Source organism: Sinocyclocheilus grahami, unplaced genomic scaffold (assembly GCF_001515645.1).
Source record: "Sinocyclocheilus grahami isolate Dianchi unplaced genomic scaffold, SAMN03320097.WGS_v1.1 scaffold452.1, whole genome shotgun sequence".
Classification (NCBI taxonomy): Eukaryota; Metazoa; Chordata; class Actinopteri; order Cypriniformes; family Cyprinidae; genus Sinocyclocheilus; species Sinocyclocheilus grahami.
This window is the reverse complement of record NW_015505631.1, coordinates 462,875-475,390: the sequence shown is the minus strand read 5'-3', so window position 1 is coordinate 475,390 and position 12,516 is coordinate 462,875. Positions and strand designations below refer to the sequence as shown.

Below are 12,516 nucleotides of genomic sequence, written 5' to 3'. Positions count from 1 at the left end.
GATAGATAGATAGATAGATAGATAGATAGATAGATAGATAGATAGATAGATAGATAGATAGATAGATAGATAGATAGAACGATAGATAGATAGATACCCGTCCCTTCCCCTCGCAGCCAATCAGTGCGAGGCTCTCGCGGCAGGTCGGTGCGTCGCGCTCGCGGACGATCAGACGCTCCATATTTAGCCGTCGCGAGTCTCGCGGAGGCTCTGAGTGTCAGAGAAACCCTGCGAGAGAGAGAGAGTTCAGCTCCCAACTTATTTCATGTCACCGCCGGTGTAAAACGGAGGGAATCCGCGCTATCGAAAAGCCTCGAGCTTCGAGGACGGAATTCATGGATGATCGGGGACCTTCGCCTGCGGCGTTTCACGGGATTTTTCTCCTCACAGATGGGAATGTAGCTTAGCTGGTTAGCCTGGCCGCTAGCAGTAGCAGGCTAGCTGTGTCGAAGAGCGGAGGCGACATCAGTTGACTTTTACTCGCTGTAGCGTCATAACACCTCAACAAACCGCCTCGGTCTTTCCAAAGACGCGTTTCTGAAGGCGTCGCCGTCACAGAAACAGCGATTCGGGACTGTATTCGGGCAGGTTGAGGGGAACTTCACGTTTTAGCTGGCTGGCTAGCTGGCCGTCACGTCAGTCTGTCAACCGAGCCTGAAATCCCGGCCGGATAGTTCGAGCCACGGAACCTCGGCCTCCTCTGATACACGAGCTTCTGGGAAGGTGGACTAGGAGCCCGTAAACCGGGAGGCGACGCTCGCATTGGGTTAACGGAACCAGTTCGGGCGGCTTCTGAAGTTCGTCTACTACGAGCCGGGGAGGGAACCGGACAGAGACCTCATGAATGGAAATCGGAACTACAGGTGTGTGTGTGTGTATGTTGTGTGTGTGTGTATGTTGTGTGTGTGTGTATGTTGTGTGTGTGTGTATGTTGTGTGTGTGTGTCTGTTTTGTGTGTGTCTGTTGTGTGTGTGTATGTTGTGTGTGTGTGTGTTGTGTATGTTGTGTGTGTCTGTGTGTGTTTGTGTTTTGTGTGTGTTTGTGTTTTGTGTGTGTTTATGTGTGTGTGTATGTTTATGTTGTGTGTGTGTGTGTCTGTGTTGTGTGTGTCTGTGTTGTGTGTTGCGTGTGTTTGTGTGTGTGTGTGTGAGAGTGTGTGTGTGAGAGAGTGTTTGTGTGTGTGTGTGTGTGAGAGAGTGTTTGTGTGTGTGTGTGTGTGAGAGAGAGTGTTTGTGTTTGTGTGTGTGTCTGTTGTGTGTGTGTGTGTGAGAGAGAGAGAGTTTGTGCGTGTGTGTGTGTGTGTGAGAGATGTGTGTGTGTCTGTTGTGTGTGTGTCTGTTGTGTGTGTGTCTGTGTTGTGTGTGTTGTGTGTGTGTGTGTGTGTGTGTGGTGTCTGTGTTGTGTGTGTCTGTGTTGTGTGTGTGGTGTGTGTGTGTGTGTGTGTGTATAATGTGTGTGTGTGTGTGTGTGTATAATGTGTGTGTGTGTGTGTGTGTATAATGTGTGTGTGTGTGTGTGTGTATAATGTGTGTGTGTGTGTGTGTGTATAATGTGTGTGTGTGTGTGTGTGTATAATGTGTGTGTGTGTGTGTGTGTATAATGTGTGTGTGTGTGTGTGTGTATAATGTGTGTGTGTGTGTGTGTGTATAATGTGTGTGTGTGTGTGTGTGTATAATGTGTGTGTGTGTGTGTGTGTATAATGTGTGTGTGTGTGTGTGTGTATAATGTGTGTGTGTGTGTGTGTGTATAATGTGTGTGTGTGTGTGTGTGTATAATGTGTGTGTGTGTGTGTGTGTATAATGTGTGTGTGTGTGTGTGTGTATAATGTGTGTGTGTGTGTGTGTGTATAATGTGTGTGTGTGTGTGTGTGTATAATGTGTGTGTGTGTGTGTGTGTATAATGTGTGTGTGTGTGTGTGTGTATAATGTGTGTGTGTGTGTGTGTGTATAATGTGTGTGTGTGTGTGTGTGTATAATGTGTGTGTGTGTGTGTGTGTATAATGTGTGTGTGTGTGTGTGTGTTGTTGTGTTGTGTGTATGTCGTGTTTTGTGTGTATGTCGTGTGTGTGTGTATGTCATGTGTGTGTGTATGTCGTATGTTGTGTGTGTGTGTGTGTGTATGTTTGTTGTGTGTGTGTGTGTGTGTATGTTGTGTGTGTGTGTATGTTGTGTGTGTGTATGTGTTGTGTGTGTATGTCGTGTGTATGTGTTGTGTGTGTATGTCGTGTGTTGTGTGTGTGTGTATGTCGTGTGTGTGTATGTCGTGTGTGTGTATGTCGTGTGTGTGTATGTCATGTCGTGTGTGTGTATGTCGTGTGTGTGTATGTCGTGTGTTGTGTGTGTGTGTGTGTGTATGTCGTGTGTTGTCTGTGTGTGTATGTGTATGTCGTGTGTTGTCTGTGTGTGTGTGTTTGTTGTGTGTGTGTGTGTGTTTGTTGTGTGTGTATGTTGTGTGTGTTGTGTGGTGTGTTGTGTCTGTGTTGTGTCTGTGTTGTGTCTGTGTTGTGTGTCTGTGTTGTGTGTGTATGTCGTCTGTGTCGTGTGTCGTGTGTGTGTGTATGTTGTGTGTCTGTGTTGCGTGTGTGTGTGTGTGTGTGTGTGTGTGTATGTTGTGTGTCTGTGTTGCGTGTGTGTGTGTGTGTGTGTGTGTGTGTATGTTGTGTGTCTGTGTTGCGTGTGTGTGTGTGTGTGTGTGTGTGTGTATGTTGTGTGTCTGTGTTGCGTGTGTGTGTGTGTGTGTGTGTGTGTGTATGTTGTGTGTCTGTGTTGTGTGTGTGTGTGTGTGTGTGTGATGTTGGGTGTTTTGCGCACATCTGGCTGTGTGCAACGTCATGACGAGGGCTTGAATACGTATAGTGCATGCGTATTATATACATGTCATATTTAATTTGAATGCTGAGCATAGTTATGGTTGAGCAGGTGTGCGTGCTGTTTTGACAGTATGGTTATAAGGAAACTTATAAACCAGCATCTCTAACAAGTATGACAACCACAATGTTTCACAATTTTGTATTCGTTGTGAACAGCATGTTTGTTTACTTAAACCTTATTTTTGACCTGTAATTTTGCTCGAAGTATTCTTGAGTCCCCATGAGAGATATCTGGGAATTTAAAAATTGTGCTTTAACAAGCCTGGAGATGTTATGAAAATGAATCAAATCTTGGGCTTTTTTGTAATGCATTTTATTTTTCTAGATTTGATCTGCTCTAAAATATTTCACTGGCTCTATATTGGTCTTGTGTAGATGGCAAGCCATAGTGAGATCTATTTTGTTGTTCAAAAATTGGTCTGGATGATTAATTAGTAATTCAGTGTGAAATGAATTTTGACTCAAAGTTATGTAAATTCATTGTTTAAGATATGTGGAAATCCATTTGCCAAAAGGTAAAACGATAATTGGTTTGACCAGTATTTTTACCTTTAACTTAAAATAATTTAAGTAATTTATTTAATGTATCATTTGGATAATAACTTCACATTTTATTAAATATAAGCAACTTCTAGTTAAAATGTATAATTACAATTTAATAATTTAAATTAATTTGAGACCAGTTAGCTTACAAAGCAACTTTGCACTATTATAATGGCATAACAATGAGACTGCTGATATAAAAGTAAAAGCCACAAGCAAAAAATGTAAAAGTAAAAAAAAAAGTGTCTTAAAAGTATCTATCTATCTAGCTATCTATCTGTCTGTCTGTCTGTCTATCTATCTATATGTATATACGTGTATGTGTGTGTGTGTGTGTGTGTCTGTGTGTATATATATATATATATACATACACATTTTTCTTTTTTTTTACTTTAAAAAGTATTTAAAAATTATTTTATTCTTGCTGTTATTAATAATATTTTATGTTTTAATTGCAATTAAATGTTTAGATGATTTAATTGTTATCTCTAATGATCATTTAGCCATTAATGTGTCAAAAGAACTGAAGTCATTAATTTTAAGGTAATAAGGTTATCAGACACTACTCTAACAAGTCAGAATGGGTCCATTTCTGCTTTTAAGTGTCTTAAAAAACCTTTCCACTTGAATTCTCATTAGGACTGCTTGACTGTACCATAGTCAAGCATTTCTGTGAAATACTGAGCTCATGTTTTACTGTTCTTGATGCACGTCTTCTTGTAGTGTGGTTTAGATCAGCGCAATTATCTCATTGTGCCTCATCGTTCACATTTTAAAGGCTGACTCTGAGTCTGATGCGACGTGATGAAGCACTGGTCAGATATGATGGGTGTGGTTTGCCTCATGTGACCAGAAGTAAGTGGGTTAGAATCAGGTCAGACGAGTGACCTCTCATAGCCTCACTGACCTCAAAGTCAGAAGTTCACACCAGCAGATTTCCCATTTTTAAGTGCACTTCCCTAAAGTTGTATATTCCTTTTTGCTTGTGGCTGTTTTCTTAAATGACACTTGTCTGTGTTGACTAATAAGTTGATATTTCAAGGGTCTGCATTGTGTCTCACCTATGGAATACCCCCATCTGAAGGGGCTTTGTGAGGAAAGGTTACCTTGCACATTGTATTTTCCCTTAGAACATGTTCAGTGGTTCTGTACTATTGCTGAGAAATAAGGCTTTTTCAAGATTGTATAAATTAATGTGTCTTTTGGGTACAGTGGTTGATTGACATGAGGTCTTTACAGCCTATGAAATCCATTTTATTTTTCCCAAATTCAGTTTTTCCATTTTCTGGTTTTATTTTAATGGTTAGATTAAATATTATTAATCAAAAATCATGTCTAATTAATTGAAATCATGAAACTGATGAACAACAATTCATTAAAAAGTAAAAAAAAATACATTTTAGTCGGGCTGGGTATCATTAAAAAATTATCGATACCGATACCTTGACTTCGATACCTGTTCCTGAACAATACTTTTTTCGATACCAATTTTATGAAATCAATTTTAATTTCAGCAACATTACATGGCCAAAACACACATTAGACGGCAATCGGAAGTTATTACAAACACTCGATGGTGGTTTAAAGTGAGTTTTGAGTAAAAGCGGAATATAAATCGTATTTATTGTCTTATGTAGCATAATGCTACAGTTTGCATGAATGGTCACATAACACGCGCTTTCGGTCGTGTAGTATGAACGGACGTCTGCATATGATTGGAACTCCACGCAGCTCCCGCGCTAATCTCTATTGGAAATTAATGACTTAACCGGTCTGTCGTTTGTCGGAGATAGTGGAAAGCGGAAGCCAGCGCTGTCTGTGAATGTGAATATTTATTTGTTATTAAATGGCTTTTAAGGGTGATTTTGAATCATAATTTCAACCAAATTGCAAATGCTTATTGCAGTTACACAAAATCACAGTATAAAATCTAGTTAAAAGAATCAAAATAAGCATTTTAATCAGTCTGTCCCTAAATTAACATTAGCCATCAGTTCTTAAAAATAACTTTTGTTCAAATTTTTCAAATCTTTTTCAAATGTTTATTTACCTTCAGACGTTATTGTGTTAAAAAGCATAAATTAAATAATAATGAATAACTGTATGAATAATAAAAAATTAATTGTTCTGTTTAAAAGAGTGATTTTGGACCATAATTTCAACCAAACTGTCATTGTAGCCAATTAGATTGGAAATATTGAATGCAGTTACATAAAACGCAGTAAAAAAAAAGTCTAGTCAAAAAGAATAGAAATAATCTTTTTAAACAGTTTCCTCCTAAATTAACAATAGTTCTAGAGTTCTTGATCCAGCACAAGGTGGGTACAGTTTTCGTTCCAAGTTTTCTTTAATATTTAAAAAACACTGCGGTGGTGATAATCCCAAAACAGAAAAAAAAATGATGACAAAAAGAAGGGGAGAACGATAAAAGGGGTAACGAGAGCGTGAACCGACCATCTCTTCCTCTTTACTAGTTAAAGCACAAAATAAGCATGAGTGAACATCAGACGGTATTTTGTTTCAACTGTGTCAATACACACCATTTTTCAAGTTCAAGTCCACCAACGTAAGTCTGCTCTCCTGCCTGGTTTGTTTATCAGACAAAATGACAGCTCCGGCTTTATGATTGGTCAGATCGGCTGTCAATCAAATTCCCGGCGAAGGGTCAATTAAATTGGAAATATATATAATGCAGTTCCATAAAATAGAGTTAAAAGGAATCAAAATAATAATTTTAAACCGTATTCTCCTAAATCAACGTTAGTTATCAGTTCTAAATATTCAAATGGGTTTCTTGCATAAATGATTTCACATTTACTATTATTCATTGCAGCATTAGTCTTGAAAAGCAAGCAGTTTATCTTCAGAATTGATGAAAGATTTTGTTGTTGTTGTTGTTGTGTGTAATAGCACAAATAGAACAATGAATAACCAAAATGTTTTTATAGTTTGGTTCATGCATTTTGATATTTGTGCATATTATTTGTTTGGGACCTTAAAAATAATCAGTGCATCTCTAATTGTTAGGAAACTTAATAGCTAAATAAAAAATTGTTGAATGTGCGTGTTATTGCATGGTTTTATTTTGGCCAGCCCTGTTCACCACGTGCACTGCACAGTCACTGTGACCCATCATAGCCCAAGAATGTGATCCCTTTCATTTTCAGTGCTGAGACACAGCGACGCATTGTCTTCCGTATCACGGGTGGAAATGCTGCTTGAAAGTGCGCATGCCGTAAATTAAGTAGAAAAAGGTGGACGAAGAAGAGGTTTTGGGGCCCTCTGGAGTGGGTTGTCGGCCTGGGGAATGTTTTCAGGGCAGTTTCGTATGGAGACAGAACAGTCTCTCTGTGTACATGGGGCCCTCTCTGGCCTTTAGGGCCTTTTTTTCTTTGAAGGTCAGTTGGGGGAAGGCGAAGGGGCTCTGTGGAGAGAGTTTATAGCATAAGAGGCGAGAGAGAGACAAAGCTTGACCTATAGGCCTCCGAGTCTCCTAAACTGGTTCAAATTACTTTTCAGATGTCTTTTCTGCTTAAGAATTTGTCTGTTTCTCGCTGAGCTCGTAGCAAGTTAAGGCTGTTAACTACACAGGGCACCTTTCACCTCGCTGTGGTGGAATCGTATGTGCTGTACATGTGGAAGAATTGACAATAAAGCAGACTTGACTTGACTTGACTTGATCTTATTCATCAGAAACACTCTTGGTGTGGTCAGGGTTCAGGCTGTTTTCCTCTGCCATGTACATTGGCAAATATTGGCCGGCGTCTGTCCCTGCAGAACCCCAACACCCCTGTTTTGCCAACGTCCACATACTGTGAGAACAGTGACCTTATCATAGCTGTTGATTTCTTATGAGTCAGTTCTTTTAAGCAATCAAAAGTATTTTAAAGTAGTTGGAGCGGTTACTGAATTAGTCTGAACTGCAGGTTATTGCGTTCATCATGTTTGATTTTAAAATCGCTATTACTGCATTATATTACTTAATGCTCAGTGTTTTTTAAAGGGGTGGTTTGTATCACAATGTGAGTTTCAGTGAAATCTGTTTTATTTCCACATTTCCAAATTCTGTTTTCCGTATTACTTAAATTCAATTTGGAATTCAATTAAATTAATAATCAAAAAACATACCTAATCTATGGAAGCTCGTTTCTGCCAATGGATGAAAAATGAAAAAAAAAAAGTAATTGTCACTTTTTGTTTCACAATTCTTTTTTTCTTGCAATTCTGAGTTTATATCTCACAATTCGGCCTTTTTTCTTTTTCTTTCCAAAATTGTGAGATATTAACTCAGAATCTGACTTACTTTCTTGCAATTGTTGAGTTTATATCTCAAATATAATTGTATTTTTTTTTTCTTTTTTTTCTCCATAATTTTCTTCACTATTTTTTCTCACAACTGTGAGGAAAAAGTCAGAATTGTGAGAGAAAGTTGCAGTTTTTTTTAATCCTGTAGTGGAAACAAGTTTCCATCATTCTAATCAGTTTAATTTATAAAACTTTAATAACTTTAAAATTCTAACAATAATATTAGGGTTTATGAAATCATTTTCCCCCTGAAATTCTTTGTTGTCATTTTTAAGGATTCTTTTTTTTTTATGATTTCATTCAAATTTATCATCAAAAATGGTGCTAGTCAAATGAATTCATAAAACATTACCGGTTTAATCAACCTTTTAACATGTAATTAAATGAAAATTACAATTCCTTCACAACAAAACATTACAACAAAACTTTTTATTCATTATTCCAAAATTTGCCAAATTCTGCAACATTTCACTGTAAAATCCATTTGTTTTGACAGGACTCTGTCTGCATTTTCTATCTTGCAGAAACCATAGGTCCATGACAAGTTAAAGATGCGCATTGAGTAATCTGAGGTATACAGCATATATAACTGATCGAAATATTTAACAAATTTAATTTAGTATTTTTATGGCACTTATAAGAGACTGTAAAAGGCTTTTTGAATTGGAGGGATTGGATTACGTTTATTTCTGACTTGTTGTATCTGTTTGTTGAAATCTGAAATTATCTCATTATTTGGCAATGCAGTAAGCATAGCATTTTTTTTCCAAATATGTTTTTTCCCCAACTGTACTAAAATAATCTTTCATCTTAAAAAGAGCTATTAGAATCTGAACTAGAATGAGCTATGATTGGTTCTAGAACTAGAATTGGTCAATGCCGGCTCTGGTCAATGCGGTGCAGTTCAGACAGAGCGTGCAAAAAATTGGCCTCTGCTATTGCTCTTATCTCTGTGTCCAAATCTCTGGATTACTGTATCTTTCAAAGGTTACATCTTTACCTTAGCAGGAGCTGTTTGATGGCTGCAGCCTCAGTTACCGTGTCGGCCGGTTTGCCAACTGTACACACGCGTCGACACACACACTCCAACTTCCCATACCGTTCTGTCACTCAGTGCGTCTGAACCCGGTGCCGTGACTGACGCCATTGAGTCATTCTGCCGAGCTCTCGGCCTGTTCCCACAACCCAAACCTCTGTGGATTAGGCTCACAACAGCTGTATTGTGTGTGTGTGTGTTTGCTGTAGATTGCTAGAGAGGTAGAGAGCTCAGAATACAGTACTGCATTTATCGCTGGATGTCTGGAAACCCACCAGATTGGCTGGTCAGTAGTTAGTGTAGTTAGTTGTGGATTTCTCCTGGCAACTTTTGCTCAGCAGAACAGTTCAGAGTTCTCATGATTTGGGTTAGTGTTGTTTTAGTATTATTTATATACTATTATAGTATTATTAATATTTTGAATTAGCTTTTATTTTTATATTTTAAGTTTTAATTTTATGTGCTTCTGTCATTTTTTTGTTTATTTTATTGTTTTTATTTCTATATAGATTTCATTTATTTTTTTATTTCTTTACTTATAGTGCTCCTAGTACTTCAGCTTAAATTTATTTATTTTACTTAGTTGGTAAGGCAACATTTCAAATTTTCCTTTATTTTTATTTTTTTATTTTAATTTGTTTAAGTTTTAGTCATTTTATGTGCTTTTGTCATTTCTCAGAACCAATCCCGATCCGATACCAAAAAGTCTGAGTACCAGACGATACTGATACCGATCTGATATCCGATTTTTTTTTTTTTTAAATGTTTTTATTTCTATATAGATTTCATTTATTTTTTTATTTCTTTACTTATAGTGCTCCTAGTACTTCAGCTTAAATTTATTTATTTTACTTAGTTGGTAAGGCAACATTTCAAATTTTCCTTTATTTTTATTTTTTTATTTTAATTTGTTTAAGTTTTAGTCATTTTATGTGCTTTTGTCATTTCTCAGAACCAATCCCGATCCGATACCAAAAAGTCGGAGTACCAGACGATACTGATACCGATCTGATATCCGATTTTTTTTTTTTTTTAAATCAGTGTAGAATTTCTATACCTCAGTGTGTGTTGATCTGATCATCCCTCTTTTGTGTGTTACACACAATCTACTAAATATAGACAACTTCATTATAAAGAAAAATAACAAATGAAAAAAATATATAATCATAATCTATGAGTAAAATACTATTATAAACTTGGTTAGTGGATAATTCAGCAGCAAAAGTTACTCTAGAAAAATGATGAGTACACAATAATTGAATAAAATCTAAACTATTTATTGGGGAAAAATAAAAGTAAATAGGTCTAATCTGGTAAAATGTTACACATTGCTCTTTGAAAATGTTACATATTGTTGTAAAATACATTCATGAACAAGTAAATATATTTTTATATTTTTAAATATATGCATTACATTAAAAGACATGTCTTTTAAATTTATAGCACAGTAATGAGGCAGCAACATATGATAGATGAGACAGAAAAAGAAAGGCTATTAATAATCTTTCATTGTGCAAAAGTATTATAATATGAAAAGCTCCAGTACAGAGTGGCTCAAATAACCAATATTTTAACACCGTGACCAGCCAATATCATTCTGATTGCTAATATTTATTTTTCAGTAAGCTTTTAATAAAAGCTAGAGATTTAGTAGTGGCATCACTGAGTAGTGCAGAAAACACTGTCAGTTCATTTATATTTTTTTGCATTTTACTAATGCTGAGTTTTAGCCTTGAGCTCAGAGCTGATTCATCTGGTTATTTGATGTTGAGATGACGTGCTTCCAGCGCCACTGGTCATTTCTAGTGTAGACGCGGTGTTACTGTGCAAACAGCCAGCCGCTGCTGTTGCTGTAGGAGCTCACAGCTTTCAGCACCGTGTGAATGAGCTCTTGCATTAATGATTCAGAGGAACCGCCTGCACCAGAGCAGCTCAGCCGAATGATGAAATTACTCTTAATCACACTCACCTTTTAGAGATCTTAATATTTTTTAGTTCATTTATTGGTTTATCGCTGTCCTCCTAAAATTACAGACTGCATCTGATGCCGAAATGACTGTCTCCATGGTCACCACGTGCTCTCCTCTTGCCCGCTTTAGTCCCAGTTTATGGGTCACCGGAGGACAGCGACGCTTTTGGCAGCAGTAAGGAGCAGAGATTGGAGTAATCTAATCGTTCCACGGCCCACCTCTCCCAGGCAGCTTTCTCCACTCTTTATTATGATGTTGTGGGCTTCTGTATTTTTATATCAGGTGTTTTTGTCTTATTTGTATGCATAAAAACAAGTCCTCAAGCTTTTTGGATTTTTAATGCCAAAAGCAGGCTGTTTCAGACCAAATTTTACAGGCATTTTAATGACAGGATGTTGACATTATGGAGCAATTTCCGACAAACTCAAGAAGAACATAATGGTCTGTAACTGTGTCTAGTGATATGCAGGTTAGGCTGAAATTTTTATTGGAGATCTAACGGTATCTTGAAGTGCTCAAGTAAACATTCAGAAATGTAAATAAATGCAATACAATACAATTTTCACATTTTGTACTTTTTAAAGTGAAATGCGTCAGTCTGGTTCACATTCAGTGCAAAATTAAGCGCTTCAACCTTTTCAGTGACCAAATTGAACTGAATAATATCGACTTTAAAGTGGACTCGAACCTCTTTTTAAGTTGTGATAGTCTCAGTCCACATTACATTCACACTGTTTTTTTTAGGAAGCCAAACAATTGCAATATAATAATAATAATAATCTGTTCAAATTGTTTGTCTTATCAACAAATTGATGCAAAGAAAGAAATATATTACTATACACTGTTATATGAATTACATCACAGTATGGTGAGGGGAGTAACATTTCCGTCACACGCTTGAGGTATTCGGCCAATCACAAGCACTGGATAGCTGGCCAATCAGAGCACACCTCACTTTTCAGACCGATGAGTTTTGTAAAAATCGACGCGTTTCAAAAAGACGGGGCATAGAGGAGAAACAATAATGTACAGTATGTGGAAAATAATGCATTTTTTTAACTTTAAACTGCATAAACACGTTTCATTACACCAAATACACAAAATAATGTTCTTTTTAGCAGCATCATATGACCCCTTTAATATAATCAGTTCACTGGTTTTAGGTAGCCAAAAATTTTGAATATGATGATAATAATCTATTTGAATTGCTTCTTATTAACAAATTGATGATGATTATATATTATTATTATTATTATTATTAATGCAAAGAAATATATTACTATTGTAATACACTTTTATATTAATTATTTAATATAATCAGTTCACTGGTTTTTAGGTAGCCAAACAATTTGAATATAATAATCCTAAAAATCAGTGTGTATGTAATATGGACTGATTATGTTAATTAATATAATTAAATATTTAATATTGAAAAATAATTTATATATTTATGAAATATTCATTTTACAGTGCAATTATATTATTTTTTATTATTATTGTTGTTGTTGTTTCAATGAAGGAAGAAATATATTACTACTGTAATAACCTTGCAAAAATGAATATTTCATAATTATATAAATTATATTTATTATTGATCTTTTGTTGTTATGAGAAGTGTTAAATATTTTTGATTTATTATGAAGTTAGTAGTTAATAGGAAACACTGATGTCTTGAGTCTGTTCTATCCATACTATAGACTGGTGTGTTTTTTGTATCAAAATATGGGTACGTTTGACGTCCAGTGTGCACAAAAGCTTACATGAGTAATGATTTCTTACGACAGGCCTATTCT

General features: G+C 36.2%; 1 protein-coding gene across 2 annotated transcripts in view; it reads left to right on the top strand.

Annotated features, from left to right (window-relative positions):
* Positions 1-104: 104 nt before the first annotated feature.
* The window catches only part of LOC107552522 (protein argonaute-3-like), a 43,405-nt gene continuing 30,993 nt past the window's right edge, over positions 105-12,516 (top strand). For both annotated transcript variants that reach the window (XM_016234421.1, XM_016234420.1), the window contains exon 1: positions 105-863. In XM_016234421.1, coding sequence (XP_016089907.1) covers positions 845-863 — 19 coding nt within the window. In that variant the 5' untranslated portion in view covers positions 105-844. The remainder of the gene's footprint in view (positions 864-12,516) is intronic.